Source organism: Pristis pectinata, chromosome 21, assembly GCF_009764475.1.
Source record: "Pristis pectinata isolate sPriPec2 chromosome 21, sPriPec2.1.pri, whole genome shotgun sequence".
Taxonomy (NCBI): Eukaryota; Metazoa; Chordata; class Chondrichthyes; order Rhinopristiformes; family Pristidae; genus Pristis; species Pristis pectinata.
The window spans coordinates 35,504,561-35,528,990 of NC_067425.1; the positions used below are offsets into that span (position 1 = coordinate 35,504,561).

The 24,430-nt window shown below is 46.7% G+C and overlaps 1 protein-coding gene across 2 annotated transcripts in view; it reads left to right on the forward strand.

The window, feature by feature from the left end:
* atp2a3 (ATPase sarcoplasmic/endoplasmic reticulum Ca2+ transporting 3) overlaps positions 1 to 24,430 on the forward strand; it is a 167,204-nt gene that overhangs the window by 39,510 nt on the left and 103,264 nt on the right. For both annotated transcript variants that reach the window (XM_052035821.1, XM_052035820.1), the window contains exons 3-4: positions 1,713 to 1,795; positions 21,865 to 21,966. In XM_052035821.1, the coding sequence (XP_051891781.1) occupies positions 1,713 to 1,795; positions 21,865 to 21,966 (185 nt within the window). The remainder of the gene's footprint in view (positions 1 to 1,712; positions 1,796 to 21,864; positions 21,967 to 24,430) is intronic.

Consider the following 24,430-nt stretch of genomic DNA (forward strand, 5'->3'; position numbering starts at 1 on the left):
TAATTCAGTCAGTCCCTCCATTCAGATTTCACTGCTCTGGAGAGACAGAACTTGAGTCATGTTAACACTGCAACATCCAGGACTGCTATTGGGGTGATGATCTTTGAGAGATGCTGTAAAACCTTTGTTAATCTGGTATGCTGGGGGCTAGCAGATTTTACAGACTATTGGATGTTATTTTATTAATAATCCAACATGTTCTGAATTTGCTTTCTTTAAAGATACAACATGGGTAGCATTTCAGTCAACCCAGTAAATTTAAAGGGAGCAGGGGAAAGAAACCATAAGACATAGAATTAGGGCATTCGGCCCATTGAGTCTCTCCACCATTCGATCACGGCTGATTTTATTTTTTCCTCTCAACCCCATTCTCCTGCCTTCTCCCCGTAACCTTTTGACGCCTTTACCAAACGGAACAGGGTGAGTTTAAAGGGAGTGCAGGAAGCAGGGCCCAGTGAGTGGAGGAGAAGCAGGGCAAACCTCACCTGAGAATCAGAGGATTTCTGAGCTTTGGGATAGTGGATGATCAGAGTTTGACTGTACTTTAGACCAACGCAAGAGTGCTTTGGGCAATTTTCTCTTAAATGCCCGCTCCTCCGTCTAATGGCAGACTGATGTCTACAAGCACTGCCCTCCCTCAATGACTACTCTAGTATGAACGGTGATCAAAGTGGTTGTAGGCTCCACTGCCAAACTTGCTCCTGTCATTGACTTGAAAGGCTATTGTGTGGTCTTCTAGCACGCATTGCTGGATCAGAATTATGAGGGAGCCCTTAATAGAAGAGATCACTGACTGGATAAATCACCTGGTCCATGGGGATGTTGCTGAGCGAACAAGGTGGAAATTGTAGTGACCCTGGTCATAATCTTCAAAACATCTGTCGTCATGGGTATGCTTCCTGAGGACAGGAGAATTGCAAACCCTCCAGAAGAGGCAACAGGGTGCAATTCCATTTGGGGTAGAAGGGCAAGGAGATCTGGGGGTTTGTGCACAGGTCACACGGGAGGTTGAGAAAGTGGTTGAAAAGCAGACAGGATCCTCTGCTTTATAAACCGAGCCATGGGGTGAAGAATGTTGCCTGTACTTCAGGAAAGATGTAAAGCCTTTGGAGAGGGTGCAGAAGAGATTTAATGAAATGATCCAAGGGGGAACTGCAGTTGTGTAGATAGACTGGAGAAGGTGGGGTGGTTCTCCTTGAAGCAGAGAAGGTTTAAGGGGATCTGATCAAAGGATTTAAAATCCGAAGAGTATACACGGTAGATGGAGAGAAACTCTCTCCATTGGTGGAGAGGTGAAGAACTAGGGAACGTAGAATGAAGGTGATTGGAGGCAGAACCAACAGTGATGTGTTTTATTTTAAGAAAAACAAGTGATTAGGATTTGAGTGCAGTGTGAGGGAGTAGTGGAGGTAGATTCAGTTGGGGAGCTGGATGAGTATCTAAGGATATGGGTGCAGGGCAGGGAGTTGGTACCAACTTTAATAACCCCTTCTATGGTTTTAGTGGAGGAATGTATTTATTTACCTCAACTGACGGCAGCGACTGTTCAGACCTGCACCCTTGCTCTGCCAAGTCACTGGACTTTTCAGCCATTGGACATCAGATCATTTCTGAGTTTTGCCATTTGAAGTGTATTTATCTAAAAGATTCCAGCAGTGAGTCAGCTTACTTGCCTGTGCCAGACTAAGTGATGATGCTTGTATGTTTTCTAGGGAAGTCCCTGTGGGAACTTGTGTTGGAGCAATTTGAAGAGCTCCTGGTGCGGATCCTGTTGCTGGCTGCCTGCGTCTCATTTGTAAGTAGTTACCATAATCAGATGTGCTGTGTTACTGAGATGCGGTTGGAGTGCCAGCCTCTTCCTGCCTCCCTGTTTCAAAGGCCACCTGTTGTGAACTCTGGACCGCGCACTCCACAGGTTACCCAGCCCCACTGCTCTCTCACTTCCATTGGCAGCTGATTTGACATTTTAAAAGGCCTCTGTGCCTGCAAGGGTTAACTGAGCAACAAAATTTTAAGCTAAACACAAAAGACATCTTCCTAGAAGGGACCTTGGGGTTATGAGAATTTTTTCTGAGGTTCATGAGAAAGAAGGAACCCTTGTCTGACGCACGGAGCTGGACGTGAGCTTTGTTGCCTGGGCCTTTGCTCTCTCTCTCTATCCCTCTTTCATCTTGCTTTATAATTTAAAGGACATGACTGAAGTCAGAAGCTGTGTATGTGAAAGCATGTCTATCACTCTGGGAAGAGCAGCTGGCAAAGTGCATTTCCAACCACAGAGAAGAGAGACTTGGTCTGATAAACTGACTTGAGGAATGAGCACGTCATACAGATGGCCCCACCTTGTTCTAGTGAGCCTTGGGTCTGTGCTCCTGGGGAGCGTGTCCAATGTCCATTTGTCCTCCCCAGTGGAGTCGACGACTTAAACACACCGATCTCGCCGGTCAAATGGAAGCCACAAAATTGAGGCCAGTCTGCGGACTGTATACCTGAAAACTCCATTCTGCTTCAATCACCTTTCGACTTCCATTTCGTAAAGGTCTGCGGAGCTTGCCTGTTCGACTGGACCACATGTGGAACCAGTTTAAACTCTCACCAGCTGCCCAGAAGGCTAGCTTCTGTTCCTCCAGCCTCCACACTACAACCGATCCATTCAGGAGCAGACCATCAGACCCAAGGCTGTTTAAAACTGTCACTTGGATCACAATGATTTCTATTTCAATCCCATTTACCTGCCTCAATTCTGTAACGCCGAGAGCCTTGGGTAACAAAAATCTAGCAATTTCATTTGAATGCCATGCTTGGCTACTCTGAGGAGGAGCTCCAGATTTTGTGCAGAGTGCCTCCTGACCATCTGGCTCTAATATTAAGGCCATGCCCTTGTATTCTGGACTCTCTCCATCTTCACTATTAAATAATTTAATCACCTTGAACATCAGAACTGAATCACGCCATGATTTGAGGGAATATTTGAGAGAGCTATGCTTTGCACAGATTGGCAGCAAGAGACTACGCTATTTTCAAACAACAATAGGGTTACCACATAGTACAGGCTTGAGGCAACTCGCTTCCCATTGGTTCCCAGCGTCAGGGCCTTCCCTTCCTTTGCTCCATCCTCCCATTTCATTGAAAGCAAACACTGAAACCAGTAATGTTCTTAGCATCCAAAACCCAATTGCTGATTAACTAAGCGGTGAAGGTGTGTGGTTGGTTGGTTAGTTGGCCACTGTAAATAGCTACTAGTGTGTCGGTGGCTGATAGAATCTTGAGGGAGTTGATGAAGTCTGGGGAGAATAAAATGAGATTGGTATAAAAAGTCATTGTGGAGTCCGTGGGCCAGAGGTCCTCTCTTTGCCCTATGACTGGGAGTGGCTGCACACGACAGAAAGCTTTTGGTTACTCAGTCAAATTTTGTCTGCTAATGCTCATCTGAAATGGCCTAGATTTTCCATTAAGGGTGATATATAAATGCAAGTTGTGGTTTGATGAGAAAATAAAGAATTCAGCAGATTATTCAGTAATTTATTGGAAACGGTGCACAGTGTTACTGCAGATATCTGAGTGAAACACCACCTCACCTACACTGCACTTCTGTTTACTTGTGTATGTTGAAGTCCATTTGTTAGCACTGTAACTGTTGGTCACAGGCTGTACCTTGGAAGTTCTGGTGAACTGCTCAACATCTGTGCTCTGTGCCTGGATGAATGTCTTGGTGCACTTGCGTGTAGCAGACTTGGTCTGGCTTGGAGTGTGTGACTGCTGAGATGTTGTTTGTGCCCTTCGTATGAACCAAACAATGGAATGGTGAGTCAGTCTGTGTGGATGGTAGAGGTGGCCGGTTCATTTCCTGAAATGAACCAGGTATCCAGGCATTTGTTTTCTCTTGTGCCTACCTGCAAATGACCAGGTTTATTGAATTCGGCTGTGGAATCTGTCATGTGTCAATCAGAGCCACCATCTTGGCATTGCTGGCTTGAATGTTGTGATGGAGCACCCTGAACCCCATCACCTAACAGCAGGAAGGAAATGTAGCCAGACATCACTTGTAGGTGGGAGGGTGAGGGGAGGGAGGCCTGTCCTATGATGTGATTAATTTTGTAGGACATTGGTGATGGGTTGGCCAGCATGGAAGGACCAGCCTTGGACTATTTGAAGGGTCGTTACTGGACAAATTCTCTGTCCTCCTGTCCAGCCACAGTTTGTGTTTACTGGCTGCTGTGGAAACTGATGTGCAGTCTCATCCCTCTTTGTCTGCTCTACCCTTCTCCTCCTTTGTCTTGGATCCTAAGCTCTCGCCTTCAAGGGTCTGGAAATAAATTATGCAATGAAGATGTTTTGAAAACTTTTATTTTCCAATTAATCTGCCAAGCGCAGTGGTAATTATCTCTGACCCAGCCACAGAGGCTCATTGTTCAGTAATGTAATAGATGGTCCTCAGTCACTCTGCCAGTAATGTTTGCAGTTCAAGGTTGGGCTATGCAGCATTCTGATGACTGTCAATTGGCTGGATTATTCTGTGTGTTGTGCTTCTGCCTTGTAATGCAGAGTATATCAGAAGGTTAGGTAAGCCACAAGCTCATCATGCAGAGGAATGGCGGACACTTGGGGTTTATCGACATCATCTACCGATTGGAAATGGTGAATTGCTTGCTGGGAGTCTGCTGGAGGTTGGGGTGATCTGGGTGACGAGCCCCTGGGTGATCTCCCAGCTTTGGTGAATGCCTTCTCACTGGACCCCCCCCCCCCCCCCCCCCCCCCCCCCCCCCGTCCTTACTTGGAGTCTGCTGGGTGTTAAACTCTCCTCCTCCAAGAAAACTATTGATTATCACATTGATTACCAATCCTGGTTCTCCTCTCCAGTTTGGACTGGTGACCTTGGCAAGGATGATCCCAGAACAGGGAGATTGCAAACAACAGAAATGACTGAACAGTCCTGGGATGTTCCCTCTAGACCAAAGAAGAGTGAGTGTAATTTGATATAGGCAGTAGAGTTACTAAGGGATTTGAGAATTTTAACAGAGAACCTGTGGCTGTAAGTGGAGAATAAATCCACTGGGGAAATCAGGAGAAACTTCTTAAGCCAGAGACTGATAGAACTGAAACTTTCCCTCACTGGGAGGAGTGGAGATCAATAGCACATTCTGTCAAGGGGAAGTTCGTACAGAGATACCAGGCGGAGTTGTGTGGGAGGAGGTTTGAGGAACGAGTGTACTCTGACACTCCCCTGCTGTCATGTTCCAGAGATCTTAGATTCGCCTTAATTGCATCTGTGAAAGTCACCTCTGTTGGAGAGAAAAATTTAGGGTTCCTGTTTCCAGCAGACAACATCCAGGAGGGCTTGTAGATTCAGAAACTGTTTCCAGAAATATTAAGGCCAGTAACGAGAACTCAGATATTGAAGGTGATTTAATGAAAGAAATGATCTGAAGAATTTTTAACAGCAAATTGTTGTGATGTGCAATGCACTTCCTGAAAAAATGAAGGAAGCAAAATTGATTGTAAGTTTTGATTGGGATATTGAGAAACATTCCTAGAGTTTGGGGAATAACCAGGGACTAATTATGTAGTTCTTTCAAAGAGCTGGTGCAGCCAAGATGGGGTCACATGTCCTCGACCAGCATTGTAGTGAATGAACTGGGTTCCCTCGGCTAAGAGTTGTCCTTTTTGAGATGCTGACTGGTTCTGGGTGAGGTGATAGAAGGTGTTGAAAGCTCTAAGTGACAGACTTTCATGTAGGAGCTTGGGTCATTGACGTTGGCTGGACATATGACTGTGAAGGCAACATGCCCACATGCTTTGCTTTCCTACTGTCACCTCCCAAGTGGACTTGCCAAATGTATCCAACTCAGAGGCACCGCTATAAGCAAGTGGCATCAGCAGCTCTGGGTCTTGGCCGGTGATTGGCAGGCAATGCATTTACCAACTTAGCCAAGTGCAGCAGCAGTAATAAATCCATTGTCGTCCAGGCTGACTGAAAGCTGGAGCAATCTGCATGGGGTTGCAGGATTGCAAACAATACGTCTTACTGCAAAAAGGCTCACTGTTGACTTCATAAGAACATGAGAAATAGGAGCAGGAGGAGGCCATCTGGCCCGTCGAGCCTGCTCCGCCATTCATTAAGATCGTGGCTGATTTGCCTGGGGACTCAGCTCCACCTACCTGCCTTCTCCCCAAAACCCTTAATTCCCCCACTACGTGAAAATCTGTCTGACTGAGTCTTAAATACATTTAATGAGGTGGCCTCTACTGCTTCCCTGGGCAGAGGATTCCACAGATTCACTACTGTCTGGGGAAAAGCAGTTCCTCCTCATCTCCGTCCTAAATCTACTCCCCTGAATCTTGAGGCTACGTCCCCTCGTTCTAGTCTCACCTACCAGTGGAAACAACCTTCCTGCCTCTATCTTATCCAGACAGCTGATTTCTTTGACCACTGAGGGCCTGATGAAGACGGTGTCCATCAGGCCAAGGAGCATGTTATCACCCAAAAATAGAAGGTGATTCCCTGGAAAGATCCTCTCCTCACCCCCATCTTTCCATCCCATTTCCTTCCTCAGTCATCTCTCATCTCTCATCTCTCTGCCCCACCCAATGCATTAGCCATATGTCAATAATCCCTGTGTACACTGAGGGCATCATTGCGAAGCTTTTACCCAGAGCTGTGATCAAACAATGTTTCCCCAGTGGCTGATTTTAAAACGTCATTTATACAGCACGGTAACGCGCCCTTCTGGCCTAACCAGCCCGTGCCACCCTATTACACCCACAGTAACCTACTAACCTGTACGTCTTTGGAATGTGGAAAGAAACCAGAGCGCCCGGAGGAAACCCACGCAGTCACCGGGAGAACGTACAAACTCCTTACAGACAGCGGTGGGAATTGAACCCCAGTTGCTGGCGCTGTGATAGCGTTACGCTAACTGCTATGCCACCCAAATCAGTGAGGTGCCTACTCTAGCTCGGCCCACACTGATCCCTATTACTGCATAACTCACTGTATGTCAAGCTTCCCCGTAACTACATCAATGCTATCTGATCTACGTGGCAGTGACTTCCACGCACCACACCCTCCACAAAGAATTCCTCTCGGGTTCTTTATTTGATTGTTGAGTGACCCTCCTGTATTTGTGTTCTCTACCTGTAGAGTAGTGCAGAGACCACTCCAACCCACATTCTTCCCTCCATTGTCAGCAAGCAACTATTACCTCCCTTATTAAACCTGAGTCATGGTTACTCCCTTTGTTCCTCCACCAAACTGATACTTGAGTGCAACCCTCCTTCCCACTCACTGCTGATATTGGTTTTGTCTTCCTCTTCCCCAGCCCTCGTTTGCCACCCCACCCTTCCCTACTCCTGGAGCCTCTGCTGGGGTGGACTGGAAACTGTGGCAAATACTCAGCAGCTCAGGCAGCACAAGTGGAGAAAGGGAAAACAGTTTGTCTTTCAGTTGCAACGATTGTAAATCGGAGTGTTCTAGCAATTTATTTTGGATTTCCTGAAGTAATTTGGTTGTTGACCTGCCCTGGATCAGAAGTTGGGAGTCTTCATGTGTTGAGAGGCAGGAGGAAGGTCTGGGGAGGGGTGGGTGGGTATGCTGGACAGAGTGCCCATTATGGCCTCAGATGGAGTTTGAGACTGGGGGGGTGGGGGGGACAGTGGGCGAGTGCAAGGACACCAGCTGTGGATTCAAGAGGGCGCAGTTCAAGTCTTTTTATAAAGGTGGGAGATGAGGGACTGCAGAACATCAATGGTTTGGGTGCCCATGTTCACCATAGAACCACCGAACACTACAGCACAGAAAACAGGCCATTCGGCCCTTCTAGTCTGTGCTGAAACTTTATTCTGTTAGTCCCATTTAACCCTCCAGACCTCTCCCGCCCATGTATCTATCCAATTTATTCTTAAAACTTAAGAGTGAGCCCACATTTACCACATCAGATAGCAGCCCGTTCCACAGTCCCACAACTCTTTTCAGTGAAGATGTTCCCCCAAACCTTTCCCCTTTCACCCTAAAGCCATGTCCTCTCGTACTTATCTCTCCTAATCTAAGTGGAAAGAGCCTACTTGCATTAACTCTGTCTATACCCCTTATAACTTTGTAAGCCTCTACCAAATCTCCCCTCATTCTTCTATGCTCCAAGGAATAAAGTCCTAAAACATGTCACTAAAACTCAAATGGAGGTTTGTCGCTTATTCAAGGGAGTTGAAGAACGAAGGACAATGTTTTCGTTGTGCACTGCCCTGGTTCGAGTGTGTCTCGGGCACTTTGAGTTCTGAAGCCATGCATCATGACATCTTGTCCCTGGAGGAGCAGTGGGGAATGATTGCAGGGTTTTGTGGGCCAACTTGTGAAGACTGAAGCAGCAATTTCCAGATGATTGGTGCGCCGTTACTGTTCCCGTTACGGAGTGGAGTTTGGGAGGGAGTGATATCACTTTGTGTAGTGATGCCGTATGCCTTCAGCCAGGGCTAATGTGATGAACCACTTCTAATCATGAGGGTTATGTGTGAAATGAGCTTGGCGCTTTCTAAAGAGCAGAATAATCAACCCATTTCTGATTAGTCTCTTTCACTTTAGTGCCAGATCCTGTAGTGATGCATTCCACACAGAGTGAGCTCTCAGCTTCTTTCCAGAGACCGAGCATCAGACTAACACCAGTGCCTTGCAGTCAGAGTGTCACAGTGTCAGATACATAGTCTTACTGCTGAGATTAAGCTAAAGCCTTGTCCACTCGGGTAAACTGAAAGTCCTATGGCCCTTTTCAAAGAGCTGGGGTAATTTTTCATAGAGTCACTGAGTCCGAAACAACAACCACCCATTTACACTGATCCTACACTAGTCCTATTGTTATTCTCCACGCATTCCTTTCGAATGCCCCAGATTCTACCCCTCACCCTGCACACTGGGGGCATTTTACAGCAGCCAATGAACCTACCAACCCACATGTCTGTGAGATGTGGGAGGAAACCAGACCAGGACCAAATCGACACAGTCACAGAGAGAACACGCAGACTCCACGTAGACAGCACCAGAGGTGAGGGTTGAACTAGGATCTCTGGTGCTGTGAGGCAGCGGCTCTACCAGCTTGTGCCACTGTGCCATTCCTGGCCAAAATTGCTGAAACAGGTTATCACTTTGCTGTGTGTGGGGCCTTGCCAGGGTTCCCCACTCTATAACAGTGACTACACGTAAAGTACCTTATTGGCTGAGAAACTGCAGGTCACGAAAGGTGTAATATGAATTAACCCTAATCACTAGCATTTTAGTTGGTGAGGGTTATTAGGAAAACCTGGTGTGGCAGCTATGATGATCTAGGACAGGGCCTTGGAGCATTGCTGGGCAGAACTATGTGTCGGCTTCTCAGTTGATCAGCTGGCCTTGCAGTGTCTGCTGTGGCACCGCCTGTTAATGGTGCCTAGAAGAATGCAAGCTCAAATGTCGCCTTTCTCTGCTGTGACGTTGATCACTTCAATTGGAGGTAAACACTTGGCCCAGAAAAAAGAGGTTGAGCAATTTTGCATTATAACATTCAAGAGCCCAGAGGAAGCCCTTTAGTTAGGTCTTGTTATCTTTCACTTCTGTTAATTACTTGAAGCAGCTGTAGTCGCTTGATTGAAAGGTGTGATCGCACAGCACTGGGCATTGTCCTGCTCTCGTTCTGGCTTTGTGGGCTTCACCCAAGTTATTTTTGAGCTCGGCTAATTTGCCATCTGTTAAGTCTTGTTTTTCTTCTTTTTTTGCTGCCACCACCCTCTTCTCCCACCCCTCCCTCCTCCACACCACTGCACCCCCCCCCCCCCTTCTCAATATGTACAGATATTGTGTGTGTGTGTAAATAGGCAGCTGTGCCCTATTCAGGCTCTTCCCTTAGCATTACATTGTTGGCTCACTGTTACTACTCCATTCACTGCCTGTCTACAAACCTGCAAGAAACACTTTGCAGCAACACTACCTCTTTGACAGCCCTCACACTGGAAAATATTTTAGAAAAGCCAGAGCCCAAGCAGTTCTCTCAGCTTCTTCCCATCTGCTCACCTCGCAGTGGCTCTTGAAACAGTCTGCTCATGCATGTATAGGCATCAACTCTCATTGGGAGTACAGAACAGAAGCCCCAGTAGCCTCTTCCTAGTCAGAGGCCTGTTTCCCACCTGGCCATAGACTAGCAACACAAGCTGAGATCTAATCTGGAGGATTTGTTCTCTCCCTTCGGTTGGTAACGTGTCTCACTAGTTGCTCCTCCTGCCCCTAATACAGAATGCACCCTGGAATGCTGCACAGGTCCTGCAGTGTTCTTTCATGCCTTCGTTTAATGAGTGTCTCTCTCACAAATTAGCTCAGCATCTGTCATGAGGGAAATGTTGGAAGCTACAATTAAAGACCTTATTAGCAAGGTTTTGTGAAAGGGAAATCTTATTTGACCGATCTGTTGGAGTTCTTTGAAGAACTAACATGCTGTGGATAGAGGAGAAATAGATGGATGTACTAAGGCTTCTGGAAGGAATTAGGTCTGGTGCCGCATCAAAGACGATATTGGGTTGTTATTGTCACGTGTACTGAGATACAGTGAAAAACTGTCTTGCAAGCTATCCTTAGAGATCATTCCACCACCTCGGTATACTGAGGTAGTACAATGGAAAAGCAATAACAGAATGCAGAAAATAATGTTACAGTTACAGAGAAGATGCAGTGCAGGTAGACAATAAGGTGCAAGGCCCATGACAAGGTAGACTGTGAGGTCAAGAGTTCTCCTTTTAATTCACAAGAGGTCCATTCAGGAGTCTCATAACAGCGGGATAGAAGCTGACCTTAAGCCTGGTGGTGTGTGTATCTTATGCCTGATAGAAGAAGGGGGGGGGGGGGGACAGAGAAGAGAGAATGTCTGAGGTGGGTGAGGTCTTTGATTATGTTGGCTGATTTTCTAAGGCAGTGAGAAGCATAGACAGAGTCCACAGAGGGGAAGCTGGTTTCCGTGATGGACTGAGCTGTGTCCACAACTCTGCAGTTTCTTGTGGTCTTGGGCAGGGCACAGCAGAGCATACCAAGCTGTGATGCATTCGGATAGGATGCTTTCTGTGGTGCATCTATAAAACTTGGTGAGTGTCAACAGGGACATGCTGGATTTCTTTAGCCTTCTGAAGAAGTAGAGGCACTGATGAGCTTTCTTGGTCATAGTGTCTACGTGGTTGGACCAGGACAGGCTATGGTGATGTTTACACCAAGGAATTCAGTTCTCAACCATCTCCACCTCAGTACCATTGATACATACAGGGGTATCTGCATTGCCCCACTTCCTGAAGTCAATGACCAGCTCTTTCATTTTGCTGACATTGAGGGAAAGATTGTTGTCCTGACACCATGTCACTAGGCTCCTTCCTGTACTCCAACTCATCGGTATTTGAGATACAGCCTACTACAGTGGTGTCACCTGCGAACTTGTAGATGCAGTCGTGAGTGTATAGGGAGTGGGCTGAGCACGCAGCCTTGTGGAGCACCAGTGTTGAAGATGATTGGTGCAGAGATGTTGCTGCCTATCCTCACTGATTGTGGTATGTTGGTCAGGAAGTCAAGGATCCAGTTGCAAAGGAAGGTGCTGAGTCCTAGGTCTAGGAGTTAGAATAGTAAAGGCTCATGGTGCGGTGGTGATATTTGGAGGATTAACTGGCTAATAGAAAACAGTAGAAGGTATGGTTTCTAAATTTACTGATGACACAAAGGTAGGCAGGAGAGTAGTGAAAAGGACATGAGGTTGCAATAAGACATAGGGAGGGGACATAGAATGGGAAAAGGTCTGGTAAATGGGGTATAGTGTGGGGAAATGCGAAATTGTCCACTTTGGCAGGGAAAAAAATTAAAAAGCATTCTATGTAAATGGTGAGCGGTTGCAGAGGTCTGAGATGCAGGGTACATAGCTCAAAAGACTAGTATGCAGGTAGAGCAAGTAATTAGGAAAGCTAACAAAGTTTATTTATTGCTGGGGGAACTGAATACAGCGGTAGGGAGGTTGTGCTTCAGTTACAGAGGACATTGAGACCCCATCTGGAGTGCTGTGTACAGTATTGGCCGCCTTATTTAAGGATGGTTGTTAATGTGTAGAAAGCAGCTCAGAGTGTTAACTGAACTAAAACCTGGTAAAGGCATGTTGCTTTGAGGAGAGGTTGGACAGGTTAGGCTTGTATCTGCTGGAGTACAGAAGAGTGAGAAGGGACTTGATTGAAGCATGCAAGATCCTGAGGAGTCTTGACATGGTGGGTGTGAAGAGGCTGTTTCCTTTTGTGGGAGAATCTACAAGTAAGGGGTCACCCATTTAAGATGGGGATGAAGTGAAACCTTTATCTCAGATGGTTGAGTCTTAGCAACTCTGCTCCCCACCACCCTCTGAGGAAGAGAGCCCTTTCAATATTTTTAAGGCAGAGATAGATTCTTGATTAGGTTATTGCATATGGATGGGAATGTGGAATTGAGGTTACAGTCGGATCAGCTGTAATGTTATTAAACGGTGGAACAGGCTCGAGAGGCTGTGCACCCTACTCATTCCTGTGTGCAATGATTCCATTGTTTGGGTCCATTACATGTGCACTTACCCAGCCTATTGGGGCTGTACTTTAACGGCTGGTATCTGGATCCTCTGAGCTCCCCTACAGAAGTCGGTGAACCTGACTGAATTTTGCAGGTTGAGATTTGATGTAATTTGGGTGCTTTGTTTAAGTCTGTTATTACGTACAGCTTCACAGGAGAAATTTGCTAATCCTTCCAGTATCCATCTGGTGTTTAGCAGTCATTTGTTAAATTGACATTCATTATCTTGTTTGAAGTTCATTCCCTAAGTACTTGCTCTGTGTATAATTCTTTACAATGAATTTTGGCTTTGGGAAACATCACCCTTCTCAACTCCACCTTGGTAAATGCCAATGTCCATTATGTTTTCTGTGGATGGAAGTGCCTTCCAATATTATTCCTGGGGATGTGGGCATCGGTATATTGCCCATAAAAGGTGGCGGTGAGCCACCCTGAACCACTGTAGTCCTTTGGGGATTGGTTAGTCCACTGGTTAGGTCTGGAGTCCAGGTTATTGATTTTGGTGACCATCTGCACCCAAGTCAAAGTGACGTGAAACCAGGAGGGGATCTTGGAAGGTGGTCATATTTGTGGGGCAGAAGTGGATTTGACTCTTATGTTTGAGCTGACTGCTGACTCCGTCCTCCACTGTCTGACGCACGTGGCAAAGACCTCATTTCGTGGTGCTGGAAGGGGTCAGTAGATGGTGGCAATCACTGTACTCAGTTGGTGGAGTGAAGTCACTTGCCCACTTTTAACTCGTTAAGCCAAAATTTGAATCACCCTCTTCCCCCTTTGAACAGGTACCAGAATCACCACCCAAACTGGCTGGGGCTTTCAGACGACTGTGCGCTTTGCCCTGATGTTGCAATCGTGACGAGGCTGCAGGTTATTGTTAGGAAGGCCAAGCCAAGCCATGACATTGGGTGAGACGGCACCAGGGCGGTTCAGGCCCAGCCATGGCTGGGAAATGCAAGTTCTAACGTCAGCAGAGTGAGAGGGGGTGAGGAAGAAGAGGAAGGTACTGCCACTTCTTTTATCTTCCCTCTTCCCACCACCCCACACACACACACACACACACACACACACACGGCCAACAGCTAATTCCATAGATGAGCTGGTTTGGTAGGTGGTTTCTGAGCTGTGCACATTAGCACTTTATGGCAGAGTTGCATTTAAATGAGGCCTAAATGCAAATTTGTTACAATGGACTGGTTTGAAAACCTGTCCCCAAGTAGGACTGGCGATGTGTGGCGTATTGTAAGAACCTTTCCCACGATTGGTTTCTCGCAGTTGGCCATTGTACCTTTTTTATGTCCAGTGTGTTGGAGGACAGTTTAACCTGGTAACTTCTGTAGCCAGACACTGCAGTGGGAAGTTTGCTTACTTGCAGGGAGAATCTGATGTTTTCAGCTGGAATCCTTCACTGGGTTAGGAGATGACACAAGATGTTGAAATAAAACGTGTTGAACTGGAATAAGATCTGTTCGGGGTAGGATTTGTTAAACAAACTGAGTAGCAAATTGAAAAGCAAGGTGGATCTGGGCGTATTTGTCTTTGATCAAAAGTATATGGGTTTCTCTGTCGTGACATTTGTTTGACTGCTGGCTGGGAGTAGATGCAGGAGGGAGGTGGGGTATAGTGAGAGGAGAGAAAGGGGGGTATTGTGTGCAGCCCTTCACAGTGAAACTCTGTCACAGTGAGAGCAAGTTTTCTTTCAGTGAGTGGAGAAGCAGCCTTTTGGTTGCTGTGACAATGTAGATAGTTCTTCAGTTGCGTGACTTTGCCTTTATGCAAATTAAGGCTCAAAATGAAGCAACATGCAAATACAAGCCAAGCAGCATTTGTGGCATCTATGGAAACTGAGGTGGAGACTGCACACAGCTCAGTGCTGGCTGGAGTCGACCCATCCAGACCGTGCTGAGCTGTCTACTCCTGCAGTCGGGGAGTTAACCCATCACAGGCCGTGCTGAGCTGTGTACTCCTGCAGTCAGGGAGTTCTTGGCCATTAAACAGGGCAGCAAACCTGATTGGGCAAAGCTTTTTATTTGGAGCCCTGTTGAGGAAATCCTGCTTACCCAGAGCCTGTGGCTGATTACTTTCCTTGTTTTGTATTCTGCCCGCTTCCCTGGCCACGTGTGAGCTCAGAGTCTGGCAACCCTCCCTAACTTGTTCCGAGCTCTGGGCTGGGAACACTGCTCCCTCTGCACACTCTCCACAACTGCTGCCTGCTCCTGTCTCTGTCTCTGTCTCTCTCTGCCCCACCCCCACCCAGAAGAAAGATCCAACCCTCTACCTCTGCCTGTTAAGGGGGCTGTTGGTAGAACGTAGGCAGGGCTGGGTCAGGGTAGCAGTGTGTGGGACAATGGGTTGATTTGCAGGAGGTAACACCTAATTCTGAACACGGGTCACAGAAAGTGTGGGCCATTCTTGTTCGGTCTAAAAGCTGTTGCAGCCACAACCATTCAATCATAACGAATGGGACCATTCAGACCCTCGCCTGCTGTGCCATTCAACAAATGCATCCAATCTCCTCCCTCCAGCTCTGTTCCTGACCTGCCACCATATCCCTTCACCCCTTCAGTGTGCAGAAATCCACCCGTCTCTTTTCTGATCACAATTGATGTCTGAGCCTCCCAAGACTTCCAGGGTAGAGAATTCCTGAGATTCGCTGCCCTCTGAGGGAAGTACTTCCTTCTCATCTCTGTCCTAAGTAGCCTATCCATTGTTGTGAGATGGTGACCCTTGGTTCTGGGCTGCCCAACCAAGGGAAACCCTCTCTGTGTACCAACCCTGCCAAATCCTCCAAGTTTCAATGGCGTCACCTCTCCTTCTCTCGAACCTCTCCCGAATAGGGTTAAGCAGCACAGGAACAGGCTGTTCAGCCCACATCCACACTGACAAGTGGGCATCATCCCTCCAGCACTTGGCCCATGACTTTCTACGCCTCGGTGATTCAAGAGTTCATCTGGATACCTCTTAACTGCGGTCAGTGACACTATTTCCACCACTCTCAGGGGATGCGTTCCAGGTACTCACCGTTCTGTCTGAAGAAGTCCCCCATCAGATCCCCTCTCAATCTCTTCCCCTTACCCTAAACCCATGTCCTCTAGTTTTATTCACCTCTGATAAGGGGAAAGGATTCCTGCAGTCTACCCCATCTATACCCCTCAGAACTTAATATAGAGTGCTTGCCCATTCAGTCTCTCCTTGTGTGACAGACTCATCATCCCAGGACAGAATCTGGTGAACCTTTGCCTTACCTCTCCCACCGCCCCCACCGCCCCCCCCCCCCTTTACAATAGTGTCTTTTCGGGTAAGGAGACCACAGTCGTGCACACTACCCATGGTGTGGTCTCACCAAGGCTCTACACAATTTCATAAGCTGTCTCTACTCTTGTACAGGGATCTTCTCGCAATAAAGGTCAACACATTCTTTGCCCTCCTAATTTGCCATTCAAAAATCACTCAGCATTTGTCGTTTACTCCCAAAATGGATATACTTGCAATTTCCAGAACTCCATCTACCATGTTGTTGCTCACTCACTCAACTTGTCCAGGTCCTCTTGAAGCCTCTTTGCCTTTTCATTGTTACTCGCACTCCTACTCTGCTTTCCCTGGGTATGAAGTATTCCATAAGTCAGGAGAATGATGAAATACTCTCTGGATGAATGCAGCTCCAACACTTAACACTCATAGAACGTAGAACATTACAGCACAGTACAGGCCCTTTGGCCCACAATGTTGTGCTGACATTTTATCCTGCTCTAATATCTATCTAACCCTTCCCTCCCACATAGCTCCCTATTTTTCTATCATTCATGTGTCTGTCTAAGAGTCTCTTAAATGTCCCTAATGTATCTGCCCCCACAACCTCTGCTGGCAGTGCGTTCCACGCACCCACGACTCTGTAAAAATAAAACAAATTACCTCTGACATCCCCCTTATACCTTCCTCCAATCACCTTAAAATTATGTCCCCTCGTGTTAGCCATTGTCACCCTGGGAAAAAGTATCTGACTGTCCGCTCGATCTATGCCTCTTGTCATCTTGTACACCTCACCAGGGCAAAAAAAAAGAGAAGCAAAACACGGCAGCTCCAGGAAATCTGAAATAAAACCAGTAAAAGCCAGGAATACTCAGTAGGTCAGGCATTTGTGGAGGGAGGAGTGATTCAGGGTGAGGCAGCTGCTTTATTCGTGCTCCATTTATCATCCTACACACTGACTAGGTCCATTGCCAGCCCACAGTGGCTGCAACGTGCATCATTACTAAATGCACTGCAGTTACTTAACTGTGTTACTCCCACAACAGTGCCCAAACCGTCAAATGTTATCACTTAAGAGGGCAAGGACATCAAGTTTATGCATCCCCTTCAGCTTCCCCACCCACATGGGCTGGGGTGGGGTCAGCGTTGTACATGGTAGTCACCAAGAGTGTATCGGATGACAATTTGGAAATCCCCGGGCTTGCTCCCAATTATTCTGCCTTGCTTTCTGACCATCCTGAGTTGGTTATCTGTCACTGTTGCTGGATCTCAGTCCTGGAACTCAACAGCCCCATGGGAACACCTTGACCAGAAGGACTACAGTGATTCGCTACCTTCCCTTGGGCAAGTGGGGACAGGCAATAAATGCTGGCTTTGCCAGTGACTTTCACAGTTCTGGAATAAATAACAAAGGCATCAGTATCTTAGCCATTTGTAAAAGGAATGGAGAGACCCCATTCACTTCCAGCAGCATACAGTAAATTAAAGGTTCCCACACCTTTTGTTCAAAAACATACTTTATTCATAATATATACAATGAGTACACTAGGGTCATGCCTTTCTCTACATTTATTGTCCATAAATCCAATACATTCTCTTATAATTTGTCAATGTTACTCATGTTACCTCCTTAAACAACACACGTCTGAGAGGCTGTTGCACAGAACTGGGCTCCTTGGTGTCCAGTGGTCAGAGCTCCTTCCCCATAAAGTCTTTGCATTGGCTGCACCGAGCTTTAGTGCATCTCTCAGCAAGTACTCCTGCAGCCTGGATGAGTTTAGGGCAGACCAAAGTACAGCGTTCACTGAGTTGATGTCCCAGTAACACTTGTTGTCTGTTTCCGTATGTGTCCCTGAGAACAGAGTCCTCTCTGCCCACCGCTGAACTCGGAAAAGGGAAAGGCAATAAAAATGTTGCTGGACCTGCTCGATGGTTCTGGTGATTTTTGTACCAATGTCTCTAGATTGATTTTTATTTGTAGTGTGCTGGGAGAGAACGTTGACATGGGAGGCAAAGGTTTTGGGGAGATAAATGCAGAGTAAAGCAAAATCAACAACTAGAAGGGCAAAACTTCACTAATTGAGCATCTACTTAATGAGGAAAATGAACCTGTTGTGTGAGCGTGACCTGCCTGGATGACAGAGGCAAGGAATGTTGTTGAGCAAGGTCTCCATGCTCTTGCTCAGATCACTTGCTTCTCAGGCCTCTCATTGGAACTGAGTCTTGATAATGAGGTGGATTAAAGCCAGCAAGGTCCTATGCACAGCAGCAAGATGAATAACATTTTTTTTATTGCTAGCCCTGAAGGAGGGATATTGGCCAGGACACTGGGGGGGCACAGCTGCATGTCGCCAGATGGTGGAACCACAGAAGCCTGAGGACTCTCACAGAGCCTTGGGTCAACATCTGATTGTCAACCTGCACAGGGAAATGGGTCATGCTGTACATCGAGTTTCTAGCGACTATTACTATGCAAAGGCAAAAGAAGGGAAACTTGCAAATGCTGGGAAGTCTGAAATAAAAATAAAATACTGGAACCACTGAGGAGATCAGGCAGTGTCTGTGGAAGGACCTGCTGGCTGCTGAGTTCTGTGCTCGATGGGCTCCTCGAGATCGCGTGCATCGTGGATGATACCAGTACGATTTTGTTATGAAATATTGAGTGTTGCGGTACTGGGCGTAGTGACGTATGTGTGCTTTTGCGGGTGTTAGTTTACAATAATCTCGGGAGTTATGTAGTTGATTAGATGATTCTTTCTGTATTAGATGTATACATTTGTTATTTGCAGTCTTTTGTAGTGCTTTTAACTGATCCTTTATATATAAAAAAGGCCCTGCTGAGTGTTTCCAGTATTTTCTGTTTTTATTTCAGTATGCAAAGCATTTGTGCTGATCTGTCTCCCTTCCAAGTTGGTTCTAATTTGCCTATGATCAAATTGTGAATTATTGTCTTGTAGCAGTTGCTGCTGCGAAATAAAACAAGACGCTAGTCAGAGGATTGTCGAACAGAAGTGTTTTTTTTTCCCCGCCTTGCGCGGGCCCTTTAAGGGAGACTGTTCCCGCCCAAAGCAACCGGCAATGACGTAAGTACTACGTCATCAAGACTTTCCCGCGCGCGGGTTCTCCCCGTCGCTCGGGAAAGACGAGGCCCGCCGCCATCTTGGGCCTCGTTGCTCCGACGCCGCGCGACCCGACTGCCGAGCCGGTTCGCCCGACTGAACGGTGAGTCGCCACAGTCTCTTTAATTGTTGATTTTGCTCGGCTCTTCATTTGTATTTCTGGAATCTTCACCCCTGGTTTAAAATTCCAATGATTGCAAGGCTTTGTAAGCTCTCTTGTCCTAACAAATATCTAACAAATGCACATTGGAGAGCCCTGTGTGTGTGGTCAGACTGGAGAAGTTAGGTCCCTCCTCCCTGGAGCAGAGGAGGTTAAGGGCGGGGCACATGACTGAGGTATAAAGTTCTGAGGGGTGTGGATGGGGTAGACTGCAGGAAACGTTACCCCATTTCAGAGGTAGATAAAACTGGAGGACATGGGTTTAGGGTAGGGGGGGATCTGAGGAGGATTTTCTTCACCCCAGAGAGTGGCAAGTACCTGGAATGCCCTGCTTGATAGAGTGGTTGAACCTGGGCCACTGCCAGAGTTATCTAGATGACACTTGAATTGCTTTTAGGCATAGAGGGCTGTGGGCCAAGTGCTAGGAGATTGGGATTAATACGGAAGTTTGGTGTGGACAAGTTGGGCCGAATGGCCTTGCTGTACGAGTCTATGACTCTAACTCTCAAGCAGAAACATCCAAGACAAAGTACTCTGCACCATGTCCTCTACTCTAAACTTGCACTGCTTCCACACGCAGGATGTAATGTATTGCCATCTGCATGTTGTCATCGTGGCTACTCTGAGAGTATCTCCTAACCCCTCAACCTCTAGTACCCAGCTAGACAAGGGCACTGGGCTGAAGGGAACACCACCGGCACGTTTTCCTCCAAGTTGCACGCTGTCCTGACTTGGAAATGCTACTGTTCCTTTGGGTCTAAACCCTTGAACCCCCCCCCCCCCCCCCCCCCCCCCACCACCACTCCAACACTTCTGTAGATGTACTCTCACCAGTCCATGGAATCGAGGACAGTTTCAGTATAGGTATGAAATTTACTTGGGCGCAGTAAACAGAGTTGCGATGACCAAACTTTGCCATGGGTGGGGTGGGGAGGGGGTAGATGTGGTGCTCCCCAGGGGTGAGTCGTGGGAGCGTGCATTTCCTGATGCATTGTCAGTCTCTTTGGTTTGGATGTACAGGACAGTATTCAAATCCTACAGAAAATACAACATTTTGGTATATAGTGAGTGACACAGAAGGTGCTGTTTGCTTCAAGAAGGCGAGGGCATGTTGGTGGATTGGGCAGGTGTGGCAGGTAAAGGTTAATAGATAGTTATGGAGTTATTCATCTGGGTACAGAGTTTGGGAAGCAGCAGTATAATATGAGGGAGAGCGACGTGCCCGAGTCTTTGAAAGTGGCAGGACCAGTTGTGAAAGTGGTTATAAGTAAGCAGAAAGGACCCCAGGGATGGATTGTAAAAGCAAAGGTGATGTTGAAGCTTTATAAAACACTGCTTCAGCTGTAGCCGGAGAATTGTATCCAATTCTGGTTGCTGCATTTCAGGAATGGTGTCAGGGTGTAGAGGAGATTTACTGGAAAGGCTTCAGGAATGAATGACCCTGATTACGGGGAATTTCTGAAGCAGCTAGGAGTGTTGTCATCAGGACAGGAGATGAGATCAAAGTGCTCTGGGTCGGGTAGGGTTCAGACTGTAGACAGGGAAACTGTTCCCATTGGCAGAAGGGTTGGGAACCAGAAGGTGCAGATTGGCAAAATAACCAAGATGAGCAGAAGTTCATGAACGCAGTGAGTAGTTATCACCTGCAGCACACTGGTGACTTTCAGAAGAGAAGCGAATTAGCACTTGCAGGGAAGACGTTGCATGGCTGTCGGGAAAGGGCAGGGGTGGAGGTGCATTGTTCTTGCGGGGAGCTGGCACGGACCTGGAAAGCCAAATAGCCTCTGCTTTTTCTTTGGTTGTTACCATCCAGTGACTCGCTCCGTAAATCTGAAGGTTGCGGCAGTTTGAGGTAACTGTTTGTCACCACCTTCTCAAAAGCATTTAGGGATGAACAATTAATGCTGGCCTTGCCAGCCACACCCCTGTCCCGCACAATAAATCAGGCAGGAGCTGATGGTTATTCATTCCAACTGGTTGTGACAATGGGTCAGTTCTCTTGCTGTCAATTCTGCACTACTTAGTTCTCAGCACTATTTTGTGACTTGCTTCTGTGATTGGATGTTGTGATAGAACAGGAACAAAGAGGGTGAATCCTTTGGGATTCACATTGGGAACGTGGAGCTTATTTTGTTCAGGATCATTTGATCTTTAAACGGACAGGCCTCATTTTGAAAGTGTCGTACCTGGGGAGTGGATACAGAGGGTATTCCAGAAATGTGATGTTGTCACACTTCACCAGAAGTAGACTCTGGGCCACCTCTGTAGATCGCAAAATATGAGGGTTTACTGTTAATTGGAGTGGCCTTGTAATAAAAGCAGAAAATGTTGGAAGCACTCAGCAGCTCTGGCAGTATCTGTGGAAAGGGAAACAGTTAAAGTTTCAGGTGCCAGACCCTTTGCCAGGACTCTGCAGAGTTCTATGTTCTATAGATACATTAGGGACATTTAAGAGACTCTTAGATAGACACGTGAATGATAGAGAAATGGGGGCTATGTGGGAGGGAAGGGTTAGATAGATCTTGGAGCAGGATAAAATGTTGGCACAACATCGTGGGCTGAAGGGCCTGTACTGTGCTGTAACATTCTATGTTCAGTAGACTGCTAGCTCTGGGCCATCTCCTTCCACACCTGGTCAGGTAAGGCCATGGCAATGAACTCCTCTTTGTTCTGGTTTATCCCAGTGGGCTGGGCTATTGCTGACCCTGTCGGTGAAACTGCCGCACCTGAGAAGATATCCAAGGCTCACGGCTGCTTCTGTCTTCCAGGTCTTGGCTTGGTTTGAGGATGAGAAGACCATCACTGCTTTTGTGGAACCTTTTGTGATCCTCCTGATCCTGATTGTGAACGCTCTGGTTGGTGTGTGGCAGGTAAGAACTCTGTTACATTGTTGAACCCACCTCTTGTTTTAACCCCCACCCACCCCCGTCTCTTTCTCCAAATCTGGTCCCATCTCCCACCAAGTGGTTGACCTGTGAAGGTGTTGTAGCTGGGCTGCCCTAGGACAAATGTCGGTGGGACACTCAGTACAGTCTCTCGTGTGGACTGTCCAGCAATAAACATGAGCAGGGACCTATCCCCTACCATCTCGCTTGGGGCACTGTGGCCCACAATAGCATAGTCATCGTGACCTAAGACCATAACACAACATAGATGAAGACTCTTCGAAGGGAGTGTCCTAACCCCAGTGGTCCCCACACATCATATTCTTCATTCCTTCAAATTGATGCAAAGGATCCGAATCAAAATCGGGCATTGAAGAGAACTGATATTTTAAAAATAAATATTTCATCAACTTCAGCTGTTGGTAGAATATTTCTGCATGGCTTGTATCTTGCAAGCTTTAAGAAAGGCGGTAGTAAAAAAATGAAACTTCTCTCAGATATTCTGCCCTGCATCTGGCAGGGTGGGCTTTCAACTTGTTGAAGTCATTGGCCATGAGAAGTTTTGGGAAGGGACAGGTCCTTCCCTCACTGTCCTGGGCTGGAGCAGTCTGGCCCAGACACCTGCCTTGCGTTTCCTTTCTCCGTCACTCCTGTTTGCTGAACCTCTCTTGCGAAGGGTGTAATTATGGTAACTGTGGCCTAACCTTGGCTTTGTGATCAAGGGAATCTGGTTTCTTTGACCAGACTATTAGTGTTGAATATCCTGTCGCTTTGCACATGGGTCCCAGGGAGATTGGATCCAAAATTGACCCAGTAGGTGCAAAGGGTGGTGGTTAATGAATGAAAGCTGTGATCAGTGGGGTTCCACAGGGCTCAGTATTCAGTCACTTGCTTTTTGTTAATGTATGTTATTTAGACAGATGTAAGGGGAGTGATAAAGAAGTTTGCAGATGATACAAAACTGGCCATGAATTGGATAAAATTGACAGAAATGAAGAAAGATTTCAGGAAGTTCTAGAGGGTCTGCATACTTGGGCAAAATAATGGCAAATGAACAAGAACACAAGAAAATAGGAGCAGTTGTAAAGCTCTTGGTTCCTCGAGCCTGCTCCGCCATTCGATATGACCATGGTTGGTCCATGCTGGCTTCAATTCCTCTCTGCCTCAATTCCGCGATCTTTCAAAAATGTATCTATCCCCACCTTAAATATATCCAATGATCTGGTTTCCACCACCCTTGGGGACAGAGAATTCTAGGGATACACTTCCCTCCAAGAGAAGAAGTTTCTACACACCTCAGTTTGGGATTGAACAGTGCCACACTAGTTGGACCACAATTGAAGTGCTGCCTGCAGTTCTGGTCACCACAAGAAAGAACTGATTGCCCTGGAGAGGGTACACAAGAATGTGGCCAGGACTGGAAAATTGTAGCTGAGAGGAAAGATGGGCTAAGCTGTGATTATTTTCTTTGGAAAAGAGGCAGCTGGGGAAGACAGGTAATTGGTAGAAGGATTCTAGGGGAGATGAGAAAAAGTTCACCCAGAGGTTAAGGGGTCTAGAATTTGCTGCTTGAAAGGTTGATAGAAATCCTCATCACACTGAAGCAGTATTGGGATACGTTCTTGAAGAACTGTGACCTGCAGAGATATGGACCCAGTGCTGGGAGGTGAAATTGGGCTGGGGCACTTTTGTTTTGGACTAGCATGATGAGCTGAATGGACTTGTTGGTGAAGCTGCTCTGATCCTATAACCACACCTTGCGTACACAAATATACAGGTCGTTAGATGTGGGAGGAAGTGGGGAGTGGTGTTTCACTGGTCCGGAGTTGGCACCACCCTGGTTCACTGCTAAAGCAAACTAATCAAGAATCATCCAAAGTTTTTATGACACCAGATTGAAGGTTTAGTTTAATAATGAAGGCGAAACTGACAGAATATGTTAACAAATTGAAAAGATGGATTGTAAATGACATTTCAAAATAGAATATTTGAAGTGGTGTTTTACTTGAGGAGAAATTATTTGGTCACATATGGCTCGGAAGATAAAAGACTGACTGTGTAGAGGTGTGATCGATATAGAAGAGCACATATTCTCAAATTATTCAAGGTAGCAACGCAAGTTAGTTGTTAGTACAAATGCAGCACCAGGGTTGTTGCAAGGAACAAAGTATGGGAAAACAGGGAAGCCACTTTTGCTGTTTACGTGTGGGGAGGAGTGACTTTCAGTGGGAGGAAATCCCAGAAATACAGGCAGCATATTTAACACAATAGTTGTTGTGGCCCAACCAGTGTTTTACAACAGCTCAATGTAACCTCCCTCCTTTTGTAACCAAGCCTCTTTTTAGGAAGTTCAGGATCTGGTATGTTTTACTAACTGCGCCCTGCCACTTGCAAAGATTGATGCATATCTGCACTCTGATCCCTCTTTCTCTGCACCATTTAGAATGTT